Source organism: Gavia stellata, chromosome 2, assembly GCF_030936135.1.
Source record: "Gavia stellata isolate bGavSte3 chromosome 2, bGavSte3.hap2, whole genome shotgun sequence".
NCBI lineage: Eukaryota > Metazoa > Chordata > Aves > Gaviiformes > Gaviidae > Gavia > Gavia stellata.
In genome coordinates, this window is record NC_082595.1 from 90,340,486 (window position 1) to 90,362,401 (window position 21,916).

The following is a 21,916-nucleotide window of genomic DNA, read 5'->3' on the forward strand; positions in this document are numbered from 1 at the left end:
GATCACATTGCTGCCTAATGAATAGCACAGCATTGTGTGAGGTGATCACAGCTGATGCGCAACAGCTTAAAATGTGACACTGACCTTTTACTTCATTAACTAAAAAAAAAATCTGAAAGAACCCTTGTTAATAAACCAGGCTATAAATCCACAAAAATGTCCTTATTTGGGATGCCTACATGTCTTTCAGAAATAAATTGCAGTGTTTAATTGCACTGTTTACTACCACAGCTTTTAAACCTTAAAAGTCATCCAAATGTTGATTTGTTGGGTTTTTTTAATTCTCAGTTGGAACCACTTAATTCTCTGGCAGACGGTTTTTCTGGAGAAAATACCCTCTGACAAAAAAGATATACTGAAAGCCATATAGAATGACTGTAAAATTTTCTTTTTTTTTAGCTACAATAAGATATTATTTAATATGATATGTTATTTAATACTGGATCTGTAGCAGTGTCCCAAAATACAATATGGAACATTACTGTCTTTTTAATTATAAGTACTGAATTTATCTTTCCAGAGTTTGCTGTTTCTGAACATTCAGCTGAAAATGTAACTCATCACATGTTAATGCGTAATCTTATTTTTAGCTGTGATGATAACTTAGGTTTGCTACAGAATGCTCGTTATTTAGACCCAAGTAGTAAGTATACTTTGATCACAAGACCTTGCAATCCATCAGCAGGGATAGTAGCTGACTACACAGTCAGCTAGGGCTGTATTTTGTTTCTGCTTCTATCAATGTTCCACTTTGGATCCTCCTCCAACTCTTCTGCCTGTTATCTCCACCATTCATGGACACAGTAACAAATCACCTATTTCTTTCCCCTGTGAGTCAGAATGATTGGTTTGTCAATGTCTAGTTAAAATGTATTATAAAGTAAGCAAGATCTTGCACAAGTCTTTATATGCCTTTCTTTTCAGAGGCTGATCTTTCTAAAAGATAATGTTAGGAATAGAGCACAGATGCAGGCACAAAGTTTTCAACCTGACCTGTCTTGTAGAAGAAACTTAGTGCAAAATTTCCTTAACCTTCCCATTTCAAACAAATGAATCATTTCAGTTTGGGATGCCTAGTCATTCAGATACATCAAATCCTGAGCTTGCTACTGTGAAGTAATTATGGCAGAAAGGTAGTATATGGTTTAGCAGAGAACAAACATTTTCCACAGACACATTAAAACGCTAAAAAGGGAGCAAATCCACTGTAGGTGTTAAACCCACCATCCTTTGGAGGCTATGAGGCTGTAAAAAACTGCATCCATGGAATAGAGCAAGAATTCCGCTGATGAAGTTGGACTTGGTCCCTCTTCTGTTACATCTTCTATCACATCCACAGCTGATCTTTTCTGCTAGATGCTGCTGTATTTGGTTTCCCCAGTAAGAGAAAAGGGTGTGTTTAGTCTCCTTCCATGGTGTCTCTACTATCACCTCAGAGAATGAGAACTTGAAACTCAGCTACGTTGTTTTGGGGGATCATGAACGTGTTTGTCTTTCCTCAGGTTATGGGTAATCTGAGTTAAGCTTTGCAAGGTTAAAGACATTGAACCCTAACAGACAAATAAGATTTATAAAGATTCTGCATATAAATCACATTTAGCTTATTATAACACAAGTCATGATCCAGCACAAGGAAAACAGCTTACACTGTGTCATAAAAATAAAACACAGATAGACTTCTCCCTTCTTTCATTCCTTGCTGTTCTTGACTATCCTTTGGTAGTAGTTCAGAAGTTCTTTATGTTTTCACAATTCTGCTCTTGTGCAAGTCCCACCATCTAAAATCTCACTTCTATTCCACAACTCTGGCTTCTCCTTTGTTAAGTGGAATTTGACCCCTTTGCTACCTGAAGTCCTCCAACAGCCAGTGAATCTGTTGCTTATTTACCAAACATCTGGAATTCACCCTTGAAAGCTGAGTTTGCCCTTGGAAATATCTCTTGGTCTGTGGGTGCTACAATTAAATCTATGGTTGTTGAAGTTTAGCAGCTTTCCATTGTTAGTCTTGTGTCTAAAGCAAGAATTTCTTCTATTACCTTTTTAAGGTTTTAGATCAATATGAAGACATTCAGTAATACAGAGTACAAACAAGTCCCATATTTAAAACAGAGTGCATTCAGACCCAACTTTTACAGACAGAGAACCTCTGGTATCAAGCAGAATTCCTGAATCACATATTGATGCCTCCAAAGAATTTCCCATGGCAGAGACAGTCATAACACGTTCTTTCCTATGAGCATTTTTACAACATGAAATAAATAATTCCAAGCTGGGTTTAAACTCTCAGCAGCTGGCTAGCTAGAAAACATAAAGCACACATAAACCTTATGGTATCAAGAATCAGATTTAGCTGACAGAAGAAAAGGCCAGAATTTGAACTGCATGGACTTGTCTTGATCTTAAAGTGTCTAGCATACTAGCACAGACCAAAAAAAGTAGAATATTTTGGCTTAGCTTCAAGAATATCCTCCAGATCCTCTGTGCTGTTTCTGTGATACAAGGCAAATATTGAAGTGGTTAAACAATTACTTAATCAGATGCTTCACCACTGCCAGAAGAGTGATAATCACTATGTCTAGCACAAAATTATTTTTAAAGTAGTTTATATACAGTAAATACAGAGGAAAACAAAGGCAAAAAGAAAACACCCACATGTTCTTCATCGGTAAGGGAATTCATTTTCTTCTATATCAATATGACGAGCCGAAGATTACTGAGGAAAAGACGGAAATAAAAATCTCTATGGTGCCGTTCGCAACATTAACTTAGAGCCTTATTTCAGTTCATGAAATCCATAACTTACAGTAATCTACATCAGGAATGTGGTTCTGTCACTAGTTTTGGATTCTCTTGTTAAAACACAAAGACTGTTGTGATGAAATTTTCTCAACACTGTACCTATTTCATGTTAGCTGAGAAACATTTTAAGAAGTTTCTTTTTGGAATGGACTCTGATTTGCAAACACAGATATTCAGTTCTTAAAAAGGACACTGTCATGATATACTTGACAAAAAAAAAAGTAATGGCATAATGAAAATTCAACACAAAATAAAAACCCCAAGAGGTTACTGCGTCCACATATGCTGAAAGAGCAAATATTCCATGTTTTAATAATTAGTCATTCTCATAAAGAAGGCTGATAATGGACATTGGTGAAACTGAGTTCAACATTCAAAGTTTCTAATCAAAACATGAGTCCATTCTAAAAAGTGAAAAAATTATCTCTTTTTCTTTCAAGTATCTCATTGCACCATGTCCGAAGCCCTATATCTGACAGAATAGATTCATCCCATTATCTTTTCAAGGGTTACATTAAGCAAAGCAAATAAAGACTGAACCGTGACCTCTGTGCGGCAGTAACATAACAGTTTACTATATTCCTTTCACTAAGCATGCTGAGGCATACAGCGGTAGTCTATTTGTACCACTGAGAAAAATAAGCTGTGGGAAAAGAACCCACTGACTCAAGTTTCAGTTATATTGTATGGGGTTAAAACCTGTAAAACCAGCACTGGGGTAGGAACTGCACTATGGAGGACATGTTGCCTCTTGATGCACTTGGAAATCATTTTCAAGTAACTCAATACCATGTCAAGATTTTTCAGAAACATTTTTCAGAGACAAGCGCTGAAGAGCTTGCTTAACATTCAGCTGCACAAGCTAATTGATATTAACACAGTTGCTATCGTCATATTATTCATTTTCATGGACAGTCAGTCAGCAGATAGAAAAAAGTATTTCCAACCACATATTCAAAGCTGTTTCTTTGTCACATATTATTACAGACAAATGTTGGCTTTAATATTTTATAAGGTGTGTGACGATTCCAGTGACTAAAACTGTGATGAAAGCTGGCAGAAAATAATCAGCAGGTACAGAAGTCTAAATCATTCTGCTTGAAGTTCTTCGCTGTCAAAGTCCTTGCTCTTTTTGTACATAATATTTCCACTAATAACAGTTGTAGCTCTGCACAAGGTAAGAGCTCAGGATTTTCATACATCGTAGAGGTGAATGTTGTCAGAAGTTATCTAACATTTATGCAAATGTACACTCTAGGAGAAATCAGCGTTCCTTCTGTGTGGAAATCTCTTTTAAATTAATGCCGTTTTTGGCCTCAGTTTTTGGTTCCTTTTCCTAGTACACTGTTTCTTAACCTTTTTAGATTGATGATCCAGAATCAAAGTAAAAATCATTCATGATCTTCTCAGTCAGAATGGAATGCATACATGCATGGAATAATAATCATATAATTTATTTGTGCATGGGTTTCAAAAGATGGATTGGAAATATTCAGTCTTGAGGATCACAGTGTGCAGTGATAGGAAAGGAAATTTTTCTTTGCTTTCTGTTACAGCTGTGCTTCTCAAACCTTACAACCACTGATTTTTTTAAGACTTTCCCCATACTTAGAAGAATTAAACACTGAACGAGAAATAGTAACTTAATCTTGCATACAGAAGATCCCGTGATACTAAACAGCATTTTGCATCTCACTGGTGTTCAACTTTACATCTAGAATTAGCTTCACCTTTTCCTAGAAGAAGGCAAAGATATTGACAATTCTCCTGTAGCACAAGGCTCCTGTTAGATTTTGCAAGCTAAGGCAGGCCTGGCTTTCTTTATAAACCAGTAGTCTGCAAAGACCAGACTGACCATATGAGCATGCCCTGAGCCTGGGACTTAGACACAGATGCAGGGAGTATCACAGAATCACAGAATCACTATGGTTGGAAAAGACCTGTAAGATCATCAAGTCCAACCTGAAAAAACAAACAAACAAACAAACAAAAAAACCCCCAACAACAACAAAAACAAAAAACCAAAACAAAACAAAAACAAAAAAAAACCCAAAAAAACACCACACAACAACAACAAGCCACAACACACCAAAAACCAACCCACCCAACACCACACAGCACCATGTCCATCAAGCTACATCCCACAATGCCACATCCACACGCTCCTTGAATACCTCCAGGGAGGGTGACTCTACCACCTCCCTGGGCAGCCTATTCCAATGTTTCACTACTCTCTCAGTAAAGAACTTTTTCCTAATATCTAGCCTGAACCTCCCCTGGCGCAACTTGAGGCCATTTCCTCTAGTCCTGTCACTAGTCACTTGGGGGAAGAGAGTAATATGGTGAAAGCCAAATCAAGCTTGCAAACTGTCCACCCCAAGCTATATACTGCAGAACTTAAAACTGACCCGTAAGATCTGCCACTTCAACTTTACTTAGTCAAACTCTCAGTAACTTAAATAAGGAATGAATGTTTAAATGTGCTCTCTTTAAAAAAAAATAAAATCTGTATGTTTTGGTAGAAATCCATCACGTTTCTTATCTTACAAAGGTATGAAAGTATCTTTCTAAAATATAAAGTAAGCTAGAAGCTGCAGGCAATATTCAGGAGACATTACTGTTCAACTTAAAGACATCAGCTATGTATATGTACAAAGGAGTATTACAGTTGAAGGAATACACAATCCCTAAACATTGCAGAGCATGAAAATTAGAAGCTAAGGGACAGTTCACACTATAAAAGAAATGTTGTCATTTATGATACATACTTCTAAAATAACATCTTTAAGAGAAACATGCGACTGCAGAAATTAACATACAGCAAATAAATCTGACATATACAAATGACTACTCAAAACAGGACATTTCATGTAACATAAAAATGTGCTAAACAGTTAGCAAAATAAGAAAAATAGAAAAAAGAAGTGTGTCTAGTGTATATATACATACATACTTCTATTCAAAGGTTAATTTAAAATATCAGCATCTTCTAGGCTGCACTGACCCTACTTACATTGGTCCCTACTCCAGCAAATGCTGAAGTCCTGACCTCTATAGGACTAAATAACATGTGTAACTTCATTCACTGTTGGCAGAGGAAATGTTCACATTACCAATGCTGCATGCAACCTTAAGTGTGTGCTGATTACAACCTTTGAGGCCAACTTTTCCCCCACAGAAATCAAATGAGTTTTTCATTAATTCATTCATATTGGAGCAGGAAAGATGAGATGGTCCTTGTGTTTGGATTTGTTTGTTTTTTTAATCATAACAATTTAAAATGAATGTACAAATAATACGTCTGCATTTGGGATTACATCCTACTTGTCCAAATTAAATCAGCTTTTTTTGTTTGTTTGTTTGCACAACCCAGGAGAGTGAATCAGTAGATTAAAAAAACAAGGACAGCAACATAGTTTTGAGTACAGCTGTTTGCTGTACATATGAGAAATAGAAAGAGCTGAACGATACATTTAATTATTTATTCTAAATATAAATGACAGATGAAGGCCTGGAAAACACTTTTTAAAAGAAAATAATTTGTTTTCTTAAAATACACTTGAGAATTTTTTTCTTTTCTTTTAAGACTTTTATCTTAAATTACCACAAGATACTCTGTAAAAGAAACGTACCAAAATTGAGATCACCATATCTCACACTTAGCTTACATAGGTCCTAGTCCTTTAAATATCCCATTCCTGATTTCATACAACTAAATGAAATGGGCAACTTTATTCCTTGTAATAGACAAAAGTATCAATTTTACTAATGCCATATATAACCTTACAAACTATACAAATATAAATTATAAAACTTAGAAGAGTTCAATATTAAATCTTCAAATATTTCAAATATAACTAGACACCGAGAGCTTTCTCTGCAACTAAATCTTTAGCAGGCATACTGTAGACAACTTTGTCTGTCTGCCCAAATGTAGGCAACATGAAAATACGGTAGCAACATGTTGTTCAATATTGTTTGAGTAAAAACATACTGTAACTCTTCGCTAAAAATCATGATACACATCCCATGTCTTCACTTCATATAAAACCCAGCACAGTTCAAGAATAATGACATTGTAAATATACTATAACTTGTTATCCCAAAGAAATTAATGAGTAAAATCAGACATGTAAGCCCAGTGAGAAGGAGATTTAACAATTTTTAGGTTCATGCAGTCTCCAAATTTTGCAGGTTATTTTATTTTAAAAAATACCTAGTGTAACTAACTTGCATATTTCCTTTTGATCTAAGAGTAAAAAAAGTTCCATATTTACAGGCTACACAAGGGAGAATGATAGCAATACATTTCTATTGAACTTGAAGAAGTTTCCATGAAGATGAAAAATCAAATCACTTCACTGTGAGAGTAGTAGCTAAAGCGTTAAAAAAAAAGTAAAGATACTAGCAATACTTGGATCATACTACCAGTGATTTTACCAGAACCTATTATCTAAGTGTTAGCAAGGAAGTTCACACAGACACAAAAATGTGACTATTCCTGCAAACCAAGGTGCTGGCATACAAATGGATCAAAGCAGAAAGACCAAAGACCTTGAACCTGTATTTACATGAAATTTTTCATACAGGACTGGATAAAGTCAGCATTATGCCAATCACTTCAGGTAATAATTATGAATTATTATTATTATGTTGATAACAGGAACAATATTTAACTGTTTCAGTGGTACATATACAGAAAAAGAAACTTTCTAATTTGAACAAACACCTGTGAATTTTTTAGAATTAGCAGGCAAAGAAGCAATACTAAAATTAGGCAAAGTAGACTTCATTATGTATTATTGTTTCCTTAAAAATGTCAGGATTATGTGTTGTGAAATGTACTTTGCTTCCTTAGATAACTTCAATTTTTGTTACTGATAACTGTTCGTCTAGCAAATACAACATAAGTATAAAAATGTTAAGACTACAGGACTCTTGAAAGTCATTGCTAACAGTAGTAAAACTGCCAGTTTTCAGTGTGGATTACTAAATGTTAAGATTAATGAAATTAAGGTTAGCAAAATTCTCTGGAGTTATTAATATGCCTGTAATAGTTTTCCACTAGATACCAAGGGAAATGTTTATATTCAGAGCCAGAACTACCCAGATGGAACACCATCAATATTAAGACATATTGCCAAGTTTAAGGTTTTTCTGAACTACCTACTGTTCAGATTCTTTATTTAAAAAAAAAAAAAAACACAAAACCCCAAAAGACTTATTTCCCCCCCAACCCCCAGCACACTAGTATTAACCAGAGCACAGAGGGCACCAAAGCTGTTAGTACCTGAAATAAATCCACCACTCTAATATTGACATATCTGAAAAAGCCATTTTTTTCTCAAAGAAAGCAAGAGGTTTTTGTTGTTACTGTCAATTATTTATTTATATTTCTTGTATTTCCCAAATTCTACTGAATATTTTATGCATCCTATAAGCAAATACAAACAATTGAACAGTACCATTTGTTTTGATTTCAAAACATTGAAAACTTCTTTTGCTATAAAAAAAAAAAAACAATTAAATCTATCCTCAACTTTTAATCATATTAAAAACTCTTCTATTTTTAATTGACATAAACTTCTGTATGGGTAAATGAGTGACACACTCTAGCATTCTTGTAACTTTGCTAAAAGTTTTGCACAAACTCATTTCTTCTCAGAGAAAGACACAATTATGTTAGCATTTTAGCTTGAAAATGTAAATCAACAGTAAAAAACAATCTTAATCTTCTGACACTTGGATTTATTGTCAGATAATACGTAATTGTCAGAAGATTCTCAGTCTTCTGACACTTGGAGTCATGCAGTATCTATGCATTGGCTGTTTGAACCATTAACTGTTTAACTTAACAAAAGAATAAGTGTAGGACAGAAAACTATGTTCATTTTGAGATACACTAAGAAATAGGTTTCCTCTAAACTCTCCTTTTACATGGAACATTTATTTTACTAATTAACTGAAAGTCACTGTTCTAAGGTTGCTATGACAAGCTTGAATCCAGCAAGGCTAACAACCACCAACAGCTTCTTGTGCCAGTTACTTGCAAAAAATATCGGGTGAACTTAATTCAAACTGTAGGTGCATAACACAGCCCAAAAGAGATTTGAGATGCTGAGGAAGAATCTGAACTACCTGGACTAATTCTTAGGAAAAACTGTTGAAGTGCATACAGGAGAAAGAAAGTAGTGAAAGCACCAGCAAGTGCATGGCAGACTTTGCCAGTACAGGTAAATTCTGTGACCTTAGGAGACGTCTGCGAAAACATTTTTTTGGTCTACAGTGCTAGGTGTGAGAAGACGGTTACTTGGGAGCAAAGAAAATTTCTCCTGCTCTTTGAACCTTCTTTTGCCCACAACTTCATCGTTCCTTGCAAGCATACAAAATATCATTAAACAATCCCTAACTTCATTTCTAGTTCCTCTAAACTGAGACAATCTATAAGACCCCGATTCTGGCTGCCACTGGTCACAAGGGATAAAAATATGAAGAGTATCATAATCTCTCTGCAGTGACATGACTGGCTTTTCATACATTTTATACGCTGTGTGCAATACATGCAGCACAGTACTGGTCTGGTTCTGTGGTGGGTGCAAAGTCTGTCTCATTGCTGGTGGACTTGGCAGTGTTAGGTTAACGGTTGGATTTGATGATCTTAAGGGTCTTTTCCAACCTAAATTATTCTATGACTTTCTCATATCAGAGCAAGACATTTCTGTATGCCATCTCTCTGAGTGCCCTTGTATGCTTTGGATGGAAACCTCCACACAAGTTGAGATAACTGCAGTAAGTTCTAATGCACCCCAATAACTATTTTTTGGATCTACAGTTGCCCCACTGCATGAATATACCTAAAAATACACAGTCATCTAGATGAGGTAGAAAAGGGGGAATATTTCCAGTTCTTTCTTTGGAGGTTGACTCTTAGAAAGTCACAACACCTTTGCAGAAGGAATACGAGGATTTCCACAGCAGACAAGGCTAAAGGTTTGCCCAGTAGGGTATTCAGTTTCTGAGTACAGTAACTAAAAAGTTAAAAAAACCCAAAGATTAAGAAATTATTTATAATAACCTACCCTTGGGGAATGTATCTCCTTTATCTATTAAAAGACAGGTTGGTTTTTTTGTTTGTATAAAAACATATCTTGATAACAGCTGGACTTCCCTCTACCCCAAATCTGTCGCAACATTCTTACTGTTCACTGAAACATCCAGTGCTAATTGAGTTTGAGGTCAACCTCAGAAGTCACATTGTGGCAGCAAGTTCCACAACTGTATTTGCTTTTCTGTTATACTTGTTCTGCTTTTGAATATTTACTTGGTCTGGATATATTATGAAATTGGAACGCATGGTTTCCATGATCCCATGGAAAATGAGATGCATCATTTATTAGGAAAGTGCAGTAGATGTATTTTGGGCTTTTTTTTTTTTTTTTGTTTTGATTGGTACCTTCTCTAAATTACATGGAACAAAACATGGGACTGCTCTTTATGTACCTTGGCAAGTTTACTATGTATCTGTAGATTCCTAAACTCTTAGCTATATTCCTTCCTGGTGGTGGTGAGAAGCAAAGATTCAACTCAGTATTTCAGGCTAGAGTAGTTCTAGTGTACACAAGTAGTGTTTTAATGTACTGCATTGTACTCTCCATGTCATTCTTTACAAATATTCACAGTTTGCTTATTTTCTTTAACTATCATCCTAACTAGAGGTCTTCAGTGAACTGTTCATAATGGAACTTGAATCTTCTTTCTATGATGTTAAAGTTAATATAGATCCCAGCAAAGTAGGGAAATACTATTACTCATAGCTTTTGTGTATATCGATATCTTTTACAATGCATAGTGAGCCAGACTTGACTACTAAGTGTTGTGGAATTGAAAGGACATTTGCCACATAATATCGCTAGTAGAATGAGATATGAATACTACAGTCTGTATGTAGACTGCAAGATCAAGAGGTACCAGATAATAATAACAATAGGTAGAACTGCCTACTACCTACTCCACAGTCTTTGCATAATTGCTCAGCGTATTCTCCCACTCTCATAATGCATCAGGAGCTTCTACACAGAGAAGCTTGTTTTCATCATGGAATACTTTTAAATAAATTGGAAATTGTTATCAGCATCACAGTAACAGGAGAGAAAGCTTAACAGTTCCAGCAAAGTTAAACTGGGTTTCCTCTCCCATGGAAATCCAAACAAGATTCTACACATAGCCACTGTTTTTTATCTCAAACTGATAAGAATCAAACAAGCCCATAAGACTACCAACAGAAGGACAGATCAAAGGTCAGTGTTCCCAGTGTTCTGTCCCCCATAACTGCCCGTAGCAGATACTTGGAGAAAAGCATTTTTCTATGCTCTCCCTAGTTTTGAGAGAGACGTGTCTAAGGAGAAGCAAAGCATACAACGATATTTTACCCAGATCCAGTAATCTATAGCTTCTAGCGGCTAAAGGATTTTGTGAAACAAATTGTATCTTTGTCATTATTTTCTTCTGCTGAAACAGGCAATAGACTGAAATGCTGGACAGAGCCAGACCTTGTATTAATTCTTCTCAAACTTCAAAAGAAACACCCCCATTCAGTGGTATTCATTCTTAACACCACATTTTCCAGATGTGTGTTCAGATAAAGCTTGTGCTGTCAAAAAATGAGTAGAGGTGTCTATTTTTACAAAAGTTAAAAAGTGCTGGTATTGTACAGGACTGCCCATTTATCTTTAAGTAGGAAAGAAACAGAATAATCATAAAATGCAGAGGCAAAAGCCATTAATAGAAACAGTAAGTCACTACTGAAGTTGTGAAGGATATTAAAAATCCTGGAAGAAACACTTCCATTTGCATAGGCTTTGAGAAGACAGAGTGGTCTGCTGAAATCTTAGCTGCCACAAAACTTACTTGTTTGCTGCTTTGGTAATACAGAAAATTGTATTTCTTAATATGGTCCTTTCAAAAACTTCTGTGAATAACTGCCAGGAGTTAGAAAGAACAGAAACATCTGCTTGGGGTTTAATGGGGATAACTGTTCCTGAAACTTCTCATGACTACACCAGCCTTTCTAACAGACTATGTTGGCTGTCAAAGACGGAGCTAGACATGTGTCTATAACATGCCATCCTCACTTAAAATCTGAGCAGCAAAAAGAGAACCCAAACCAACCCAACAGTGTTTACCATGACAACATAATCTGTCAAATGCAGATCACTTCCGCAAACACGACTGTTGTCATCTGTCTGAAAACACGTCATTGCTGCTCTTGCATTTCCAGAAGATGGAGCAGCTCAAAGTAGCTACACTAATGGGATTTATTAGACCATTTAGTTGCCTTCTGCAACTTTAGTTTCCTCCCAGTATAAAATAGGCCTCCTGGTCTTCAAACATCTCACACTGACAGGAATGGTAGGTCACATGCTTGTCAATAACACAGAGCAAACCCATGATCTTTGAAACAGAACACATAAGCCTTTACAGGTCATACAAAAGACTGATTCTCAAACAGAGATCTCAGTGTTGTCCAACTCATTCTTGTTAGATGGGCTGCAAAGGAGGACACATGACACACATTTATCTACAGATCCACAAATTCTACAGGCGAAAGACTGAAATGTGTAATCTGTATTCTGATAATTTGTATCTCCCTCCCATATCTGGTATTTACCACTCAGAAGTGGAAAAACTTGAAGCCTTGTCTTCCTCTCTCCCTAGTCAGGGAGACTTCTCCACATCTACTATTTCATGAATGAGTCTCTGCTTACCACTTTGGAAATTAATATAGGCGGCCTACACCATGGTGCATCTGTCCTATAATTTTGCAAATTCATCTTAATATACTAAAGTACATTAATGTACTTAATGAACTTTGATTTTTTCTGAAAACAAGGTAAAAAAAAGGAACCTGGAAGCAAATGGTATCTACCATTAACTGATATTCCTTGAATTTGCCTCAGAAACCAAAAATGCAAACTCCAAGCCACAGAGTATCTCAAATTTCTGAAGAAGTCTACAGAGAAAAGTCAGAAATTCCAACTGAAACATTGCAAAATGTTAATTTTTTAGTTCTCCCCTAGTTTTCTAAGTAACTCAATTAGATTACTGTGAAGCCATAGCAAAATTTATAGAATGTTCCAGAGGAAAATTATATTTTTTGAGTTTTGAGTTGCTGGTTTTTTGGTTTTGATTTACACAACAAAGATGTGAAGTTTCTTTTAGAATGACCTTCTAAGAACTGAAGTCATACCTATTGAGCAACTACTTCTTCATCACAAAATCACATATAAAAATTCTGTGAATGTTCAGTATTAGATCAGAAATTGTGCTAATCTGGCAAGGAAAAAAATTAAAATTCTCAGTCTTGCCACTAATCTAAGCTGACAATGTCAATATTTTTAAAATTGAGGCAGAGAATTTATAGTTATCATTGCAGTAACACTGTATTTGAGAGGAAGGCATGGTGATCCAGGAGACATTCAATCCTGGGAAAGTTCATTTCTACTCAGCTAAAAATTGAACATTAGGTTCTTGAGGGCTGTTCCTACAGCAATATGTAAAATTATCTTTTGATTGTTGGTTTTTAGTCATATAAATGTTAAAAATTTTTATTACTGGGGTTTTTTTGAATTTCCTTTTTACAAAGTCCATGCACGTCTATTAAAACTTGCAAAGCTGAATAGGTATGAAAGAGCAGTAAAGAAAAGAAAGGAGAGTTATTGTTATAAACCAGGTATAACGGGTAATAAACCAGAACTAAGGCAATGCATAACTTTAAAGTTGGATAACCTTATCATGAAAGTAGGATAATCTTATCATGAAAGTATATCTCAGGAAAGGTAAACAAATGCCTGTCTTATTTTTCCTTTTCATATCTGTATCATCTGTGCTATTATAAATTTATCAAATAAAGGACAAAGAAAATTAACAAATCAAGAATCGACTGTTTATTAAAAGAATGCAAAGTCAAAACAAATCTCTAAAACCATTATTTGTCAGTCGATAACAAAGGACAAGCAGATCATTAATATTTAATTTACTGAGTTATTTCATTAGTTGCAAGGTCTCAAAGCCTTTAACTTCCAGGCTTCATCTCTTAAGAACTTCTCCCTCATGAATTTATAAAACATTAAAAGTTTAAATTGTTTTTCAGAAGCTATTCAAGCTACAAAGCTGAACATCTTTCAGAACAGCCCAGAATCAATGATTTTATTTTTTAATTAATATACTTTGCTCCAGCATTTACATTTGCTGTTTCGGACTATGTTCTTAGAAAGACTCCAAATGGGTGATTTGAAACTAAGGTCAGCTTTTTGATATTTTCTTTAATACAGCACCAATGCTAATAAATACATAAATAAGAGAGATTTTCCTCAATAATGGCCTGGTTTAAAAATCATAATCTCATTACTTCAACGTTCATTTATGTAAATTGTGGGTCTCACCTTGGCATTTAATTAGTCACTTGGAAAAAAGCAAACAAAACAAAGCACCAAACACCTTCACATGGGCATGTATTTGCACTGCATAACAGTTATTGCTTAATTATTTTTGTTTCAGAGCAATATTTATTCACTTCACCTGCTAAAAAGTGTTAGCCTCTCACAGTTCTCTGAAAATGTAATATCAAATATAAAAACATTTTGTCAATTCCCTTTTATGTCCAATCTCTTTGTTTTCAATCCTCAAAGGGATGTCCTTAAATGTTTCTTCACACTCTCTCTTACCCCAAATCAGTTTGACAAACACACAAAAGAATAAGAAGTAAATATTTCAGTTTTTGTTCTAATGGAATATTTGTCCTTTAAGATATTTCCTGCCTGGAGCATGTACGCTGCTTTACTCAGCTTAATTCAATTCATTTTTGGTATCTAACATATGGAAGACTGTCCTTCATTTGTTCTAATCATTCAGATACCATTTCCAATCTATTGTACATGTGTATCATTTGAGTCAAGTGTTCACCTCTAGCTGCTTTGAAAAATATTAATAGGAAAACACGCTCACCTTCAGGCTCCCCACAGAGTGTACACTGTGATTCTGCAAAGAAAAAAATAAATTATAATATCTTGATTTTAAGATCTGTCGTAATTACATCCAAATATAACAAAACTTACAGAACACAAAGTTAGCATGAAAAATGCAGTTCTATTTTCAGCACCCATTTTTTAACAGCTGCAAAATAACTTTCAAAAAAGAATTTTTACAGGAAGAATTTTAAAATAGAACTATATAAATTTCTAGTTACATTTATATAACTATCACCTTCATAGATTCTAGCTGAATGCACTCATGTAGCAGGACTTCTTGCTTCCACATGACTTTTTTGTATTTGTGGATGTACAATACTGCAGTGACAACAGTCACTCAAATAAAAAGTCTAAGCCTCCTAATATTTTATTATTCAAGGTAGCAAACAGTAATAGTGACAGAGTTATCATATTTCTTTCTTATAAAGAACTCCAAGTCCTCTCAGGCAAGAGGAGTAAGTCAAACAGTCAATGTAAATGTGCAGTTATATTCTGTAAAATATTCAAGTATAGAAATGAAGGAAATAAAACAACACAACATCCATTACAACAAACAGACAGTCTCTAAATGTACAATTACTATTTTACTCACACACCACTATTTGGAAGTTGGCTGCCTTAAAAATTGTTTTGCATAATGTACAAATCTATACACACATGGAGGAAATATTTTAAAGTATCCTTTGAGATTGAGCTGTTTCAGCTGTTAGTATCAAGCTGTAGAGCAAAGCTATTGTTTAGAATCCAAATACCAGAATCAAGTGACATCACACAGATTGTAATCAAGTTGGCAGATAATTCTTATACACTGCAAAAAATCCTACTAAAACAAGACAGCACAATATATTTTAAATCACAAATCTCTGAAATCTCCATTTTAATACTCAGCTGAAAAATTACATCTCTAAAAGCAACAAGTATGCTGAAGCAAATATATATATATGCAGGCACATACACACATGCGTGTGTATACATTTTTATATAAAGTCAGTACAAAAAGCAGTTTAACATGCCTGGTTATATACAAATCCAATTCAAAACCTTGCTGAAATTATCTCCGGCCTTGAATGACAAATAGGAGATTGGACTTCAGCTGTGATCTTGACTCGAAGGCAAGAAAAGCCAGAAACATAGAATATGAAACCCATGCATTGAGTAGATCGACCTTTATAGTGCCACTGTGACATTGACAGTTATTTAGAAGTACTTTCTCCACACAGATAAGAGATTGTCTCACAGTAACCCATTGTTGTAATAGTACTTGACCCTACATCTTTCACATATTTTAAAAACGTTCATCTTTTTTTTACTACTGCCAGAGGTTGCAGCATGCATGGGGAAAAAAAAAAAAAAACAACACCAAGAAAAAAGAACAAGAACAAGAAAAAATATGTTTATCCAGGTAACTCTGCTGCAAGTCTGCATCAGATCACGACTTTTAAAATAGCATAAAATTGCATGAAAGAGACAAAATAATTTTGATGCAGTTCAGCACCATGAAACATGTAGTTGAACTGTCTATTGATAGACTCACTAGTGGCCCCACCAGATCTGACAAACTGAAAACACCACCCCAACAGCAAGTTTGAGAAAAAAACCCAGTGAAAAGCATGAAAAGCCTAGTCTCAGATAACACAGGCCTGTTTCTTTCACTGCTGAATGAAAAACGTACTTGCCACAATCTGAAGTGATGCAGAGGAAGCAGCTGAGAAAATTTTTTTTTCACTTGAATTAAAAGACTTTTTGAGGTTTTACTGAGAGGGGCTGCCTGTTTGCATGCAGTTTATTATCCTGATTGATAAGGAAGAACAAGCTGACACTTGGTTTCTGAACTTCTGACTTTTTGCTGATCCTCTGTGTCCTGCTAGCAACTGTTTCTCTGGTTTGTTACAATCCAAAGAGTCTGCCTGACATTTTTTGCAGTTCTAAACACCATCTTCCAAAGGTCCCCACTAACCAGTACAAATTATTACCTTCCCTCTTTTCCTCACTAACATAAATTAGGGCAAATATTGCAAATCTGCAGCAGGATAGATAGTTTAACTGCAAAATAAGGCTTGCAGCTATGACTGGTGCCAGAAAGTTGTCCAAAAGCTGCCTAGGCATCGGCGCTATCCCTGCCAGAACACTGCTTTTTTGGACTTCTTTCAGGTGTTTGTTTAAGGTCCCATGTTTATGGGCAAGCCAGGTGTTTCTTCCCCTACCTCAGTATGCCTGGGGAGAGCTCATGGGGGGATTTTGGTTTAATTCATCAATGTATATGATCCAGTCCTGTTCAGCACATTCATCAATGACCTGGATGAAGGGATAGAGTGTGCCCTCAGCAAGTTTCCTGATGACACAAAACTGGGAGGAGTGGCGGACACACCGGAAGGCTGCGCTGCCATTCAGCGTGACCTGGACAGGCTGCAGAGTTGGGCAGAGAGGAACCTGATGAAAGTCAACAAAGGCAAGTGTAGGGTACTGCACCTGGGGAGGAATAACCCCATGCATCAGTACAGGTTAGGGGCTGACCTGCTCGAGAGCAGCTCTGTGGAAAGGGACCTGGGAGTCCTGGTGGACAACAGGATGACCATGAGCCAGCCATGGGCCCTTGGGGCCAAGAAGGCCAATGGCATCCTGGGGTGCATCAAGAAGAGTGTGGCAAGCATGTCAAGGGAGGTTATCCTCCCCCTCTACTCTGCCCTGCTGAGGCCGCATCTGGAGTACTGTGTCCAGTTCTGGGCTCCCCTGTTCAAGAAGGACAGGGAGCTGCTGGAGAGGGTACAGCAAAGGGCTATAAAGATGATTAGGGGACTGGGACATCTTTCTTATGAGGAAAGGCTGAGGGAATTGGGTCTTTTTAGTCTGGAGAAGAGAAGACTGAGAGGGGATCTTACTAATGCTTCTAAATAGTTAAGGGGTGGGTTCCAGGAGGATGGGGCCAGTCTTTTTTCAGTGGTGCCCAGTGACAGGACAAGAGGTAACGGGCACAAACTTGACCATAGGAAGTTCCATCTAAACATGAGGAGGAACTTCTTTACTTTGAGGGTGGCAGAGCACTGGAACAAGCTGCCCAGAGAGGTTGTGGAGTCTCCTTCTCTGGAGATATTCAAAACTCTCCTGGACACATTCCTGTGCAGTCTGCTCTAGGTGACCCTGCTCTGGCGGGGGGGTTGGACTAGATGATCTCCAGAGGTCCCTTCCAACCCCTATCATTCTGTGATTCCGTGATTCTGTGTATGCCTTCCAGAGACTGGGAATCATTTCAAACTGACAGCAGTGCCTCTCTTTCTACACTGGCAAGAAGCAGACTTTGTGGATGCGGATGATTCACCACTAAGCCTCTGTTTACGAACTTCCCCACTGTAGTTTGTTACTGTGGGGGAGGACTAGATACCCTTTTTGTTGTTCTTGACATATACAGGTCGAGTGACAGATAAAACCATAACCACTTCTACTAGACACATGAACAACATGACAGGGAGTTTGTACAGAGCATTGTTTTCCCCCGAGCCTCTGTGTGTGTGTGTGTGTGTGAGAGTCTATTTAGATCTGTACATTCTATGATTATTGTTGAGAGATTGCATGTCCTATGTTTCCAGGACTAAAATAATACAAAACATACACACACTCAAATATTTGTAGGTTTGTGTTATATAGAAATAAAGAAATCTTAAAATCCTGTGAAGAAGCTATGTCTTGAAACTTATTTTAACTTCTTTCTCTGTAAGGAAGTTGCTCTATCTTGGTAGAAAAGATCTTTCTGGAAGACAGCTCAATACTAAACACCTGGACTAATTTGGAAATTTTCTAATTTAAATTTCAGTTGTGGGCTCAGATGACAGCAATGAGGGACATGACAACCATGTAAAAAGTTACCACTCCATCAGGTGAAAGGACATTGTTTAGGCTGAGATGCACCTCACCTAAGGTTGCGTGTCTCAGCATCAATGTTCAAAATCTAAACTAGTCTTAGAAGATTTACCAGTTAGTGGAAAGAAACAGCCACCTAACCTGCCTTAGCAACCTATGTCAGCATGAGATAAATCAATAAATCACTTTTTGTAAGTACCCATTCCTTTTTTTGCATTGTAAGAGGTCTTAGGCTACATCTTCACAGTAACATTCATGGCAAAAAAGAATTGTTCATTGTAAGCGACCTCTGGAGGTCATGTAGTTCAGCCTCCCACTGAGAGCAGGGCTGTCACCAACATGAGTTCAGCTCAGCTGGGGCTTTGATAGTCAAGTCCTGAAAGCCACCAAGGATGGAGATTCTACAACCTCAGTGGGCAGCCTGCTCCAGTGCTGCATCAGCCTCATAGGGTCCTACTTGAATTTCTCAGTCTGCGTCTTGTGGCCGTTCTTCCTTGTTATATCACCCAGCACTGCCAAAAAGACTTTGGCTCCATGCTGTCTGTAACTCCTTCAAAGAGCTGTAGTCCGCTATGGATCTTCACCTCAACAGACTAAATAAGCCCAGCTCCTTCAACTACTTTGACCAGAGGGCCCTCTGCTAGACTCCCTCCAATTTCTCCATATGCTTCCAGAAACAGGGAGCCCCAACCACTGAACACAGTATTCCAGGTGCAGCCTCAACAGCACCAGAGGGAAATAATAACCCCCTCATTTTGCTGATCATACTCATCCTGGCATAGTCCAGTACACAGTTTGCCTATTTGTGATAAGAACACTATCTTTTGACCCATATGGAACTTGGTATTCACATTCCTTCAGAAAAAAATAAATTAATAAAATCAAGTCTTAGTAAGATCAATAAGATGTACGGCACAAGGGAAGAGGGAACTTGTGGCCAAATGTAGGTAGACCAAGAGTGCTCTTTTCAGGACTGGCCAGCCCATATATCAGCTTAAGAGAATCGTGAAATCTCAGCCTTAGACAAGTAACTTTTGTATGCCCACACTGGATGGAATGACATCTGACGTGAAAATGCTTAAGCTACTGTGCGTTGTGATGGCATAGGAGCAGGGACATTACCACATTTCCGACAAAGATATTTCTTAAGCCTCTCCTCACAATTCCTAGTAATGGATTATGCCTCTACATATCTGATTCATCTGAAGTATTATAATGATACTTTCACAGAAGGCATTCTTTCTTTTTAATATGTTGCTAATCAGCTGCACTTAACAAAGATGCTTGTTCTTGCAAACACTCATACATGTGAGTAACTTCTTTGTCATTACTCTCAAAAGTAAAATGACTAAGATGGGCGAGTGTTCAGAGATTTGGGACTCAATAAATCAATAGAACAAGGAAAACCTCTATTTATATTATTAATCTCACTCTATCATTTTGAAATTGTCTAGCCAACAGAAATAATATTCCCAGATACAAGAGCTTGGTGACAAAATAGGTCATAAGAAAGGTCTTTTGAAGAAAAAAATTTATCATGAAGACACAAGCTCTTTTTCCCCCTCAAATAATATGAAATTTATTTTATTTTGATAGTTTTTCTTGTCTAACCTAAATGATAAGTAAGACTAAAAATAATAAACCCAGACATGTAAATTCCAACATTCTTTCTCCAAAAAACTCGGTTCAACATTCAATTTTAACTTAGACTGAAGATAAATTATTCTGCTAAACATGTTCACCTTTCCTTGCTTTGTATATACTTTTCTCATATGGCTGGTGCAAGTACAATAAAATCTAGTATAAAGAGCTACAATAAAGAAAACAATATATGGGCCAGATGAAAGATGCAAAATAGCCATTAGGAATAAATTACAATTCAAAATGTCCATGCAAGCTATATAATGTAATAAGACTAAGACAACACAATATTAATAGTATTTTAAATCAGTTTAAAGAAAATACTGGATAATTTTTAATAGTTAACTACACTTTAAAGTAGACTATGGTCTCAGCAGGGGTTTACCCGGATTACGGAGTCCAACCTGGATGAGTTTTGATCGAGATATATGAAAGTGACAGTATGACAAGAAATAATATGCAAAGATGAGAAGCGGTGCTGGGGAAACTTGTTACCTCAGCACCACATTCAGAAAATGGATGGAGTCAGCCTTTCTGACTACCCGTTGAATAATATGACACATCCAGTTTTGTATCCCCACTTCATTTGTGTAACAGACCCTTCTGCCTCTCTTTTCTTCTGATACTACCAGAGACCCTTTGCAGCTCCTCCCTTCTGCCACCCTTCTCTACATTTTTTTTAAATTTTAGTTACAAACATGTATGTTCTCTATTGCTTATATTTCTTTTTTTTCCCCACTACTGTCTAAATCTATTTACTGAGTGGCCAAAAAAAGATACCCTTGTTATACAATTACTGAATATCACTGCCTATTTGAATCCAGAGTTTAATGCTTTAGAGGAAAACTGGAAATTATTTTTGTTTCACAGAGAAATATGGTTTGCCTCACAGAAAACAATTCTTGGTTTGCTTTTCTGTCCTTTCATTTATGCAAAATAATAATAATAATAATAATAATAATAATAATAGCAATGAAAAAGTAGATCAAGTTCCAGTGAGGAAATTTAGCAGATAGTGCTTTATATTTTGCTTCTAATGGCAAGAAATGCAACTGTTTCTGATATTATTTCATCAATGTCTATTTACATCATTTTACTGATGTCAGTGCAACAGAACTCTGTGACACTTAAAGAGACATAGAGTAGTCATGCATTATATTGAGATTTATTGCAGCTGAAAAGCAAGGTATAATTTAAAGCTAAACTGTGAGACTTCTATTAATTTTCAGGATTTTAATCCAATATTTGTATCTAAACATGGGTATAATAGTGCCCATAAAAGCTGTCTGTATTATGAACTACATTTTCCATTCTCTCTTTTCATGTCTATTTTTTCTCCTACACCTTTTGTCTTCATCTGTAGCTTTTTCCCCCTGTTGATATCTCACCATTGCACAATACCATCAGCTGAAACATGAACGTGACAAACCTATAGGATAAACTGCAAGATTTTATCATGTCTGCCAAGATTCTCCCATTCACAATCATCTTCTTTGTTCCACACCAATACTAGAGCAAATCCTGTGATCGCACACTCCGTGTTCAGTCACTCATGTAGGTAAGGCATTGAGAGTCACCTACAAAAACCAACTAGC

General features: G+C 36.4%; 1 protein-coding gene across 1 annotated transcript in view; it reads right to left on the reverse strand.

Moving 5' to 3' along the window:
• The window catches only part of DLGAP2 (DLG associated protein 2), a 318,216-nt gene that overhangs the window by 231,506 nt on the left and 64,794 nt on the right, over positions 1 to 21,916 (reverse strand). Inside the window, exon 2 of the mRNA XM_059829808.1 lies at positions 14,803 to 14,835. Coding sequence (XP_059685791.1) covers positions 14,803 to 14,835 — 33 coding nt within the window. The remainder of the gene's footprint in view (positions 1 to 14,802; positions 14,836 to 21,916) is intronic.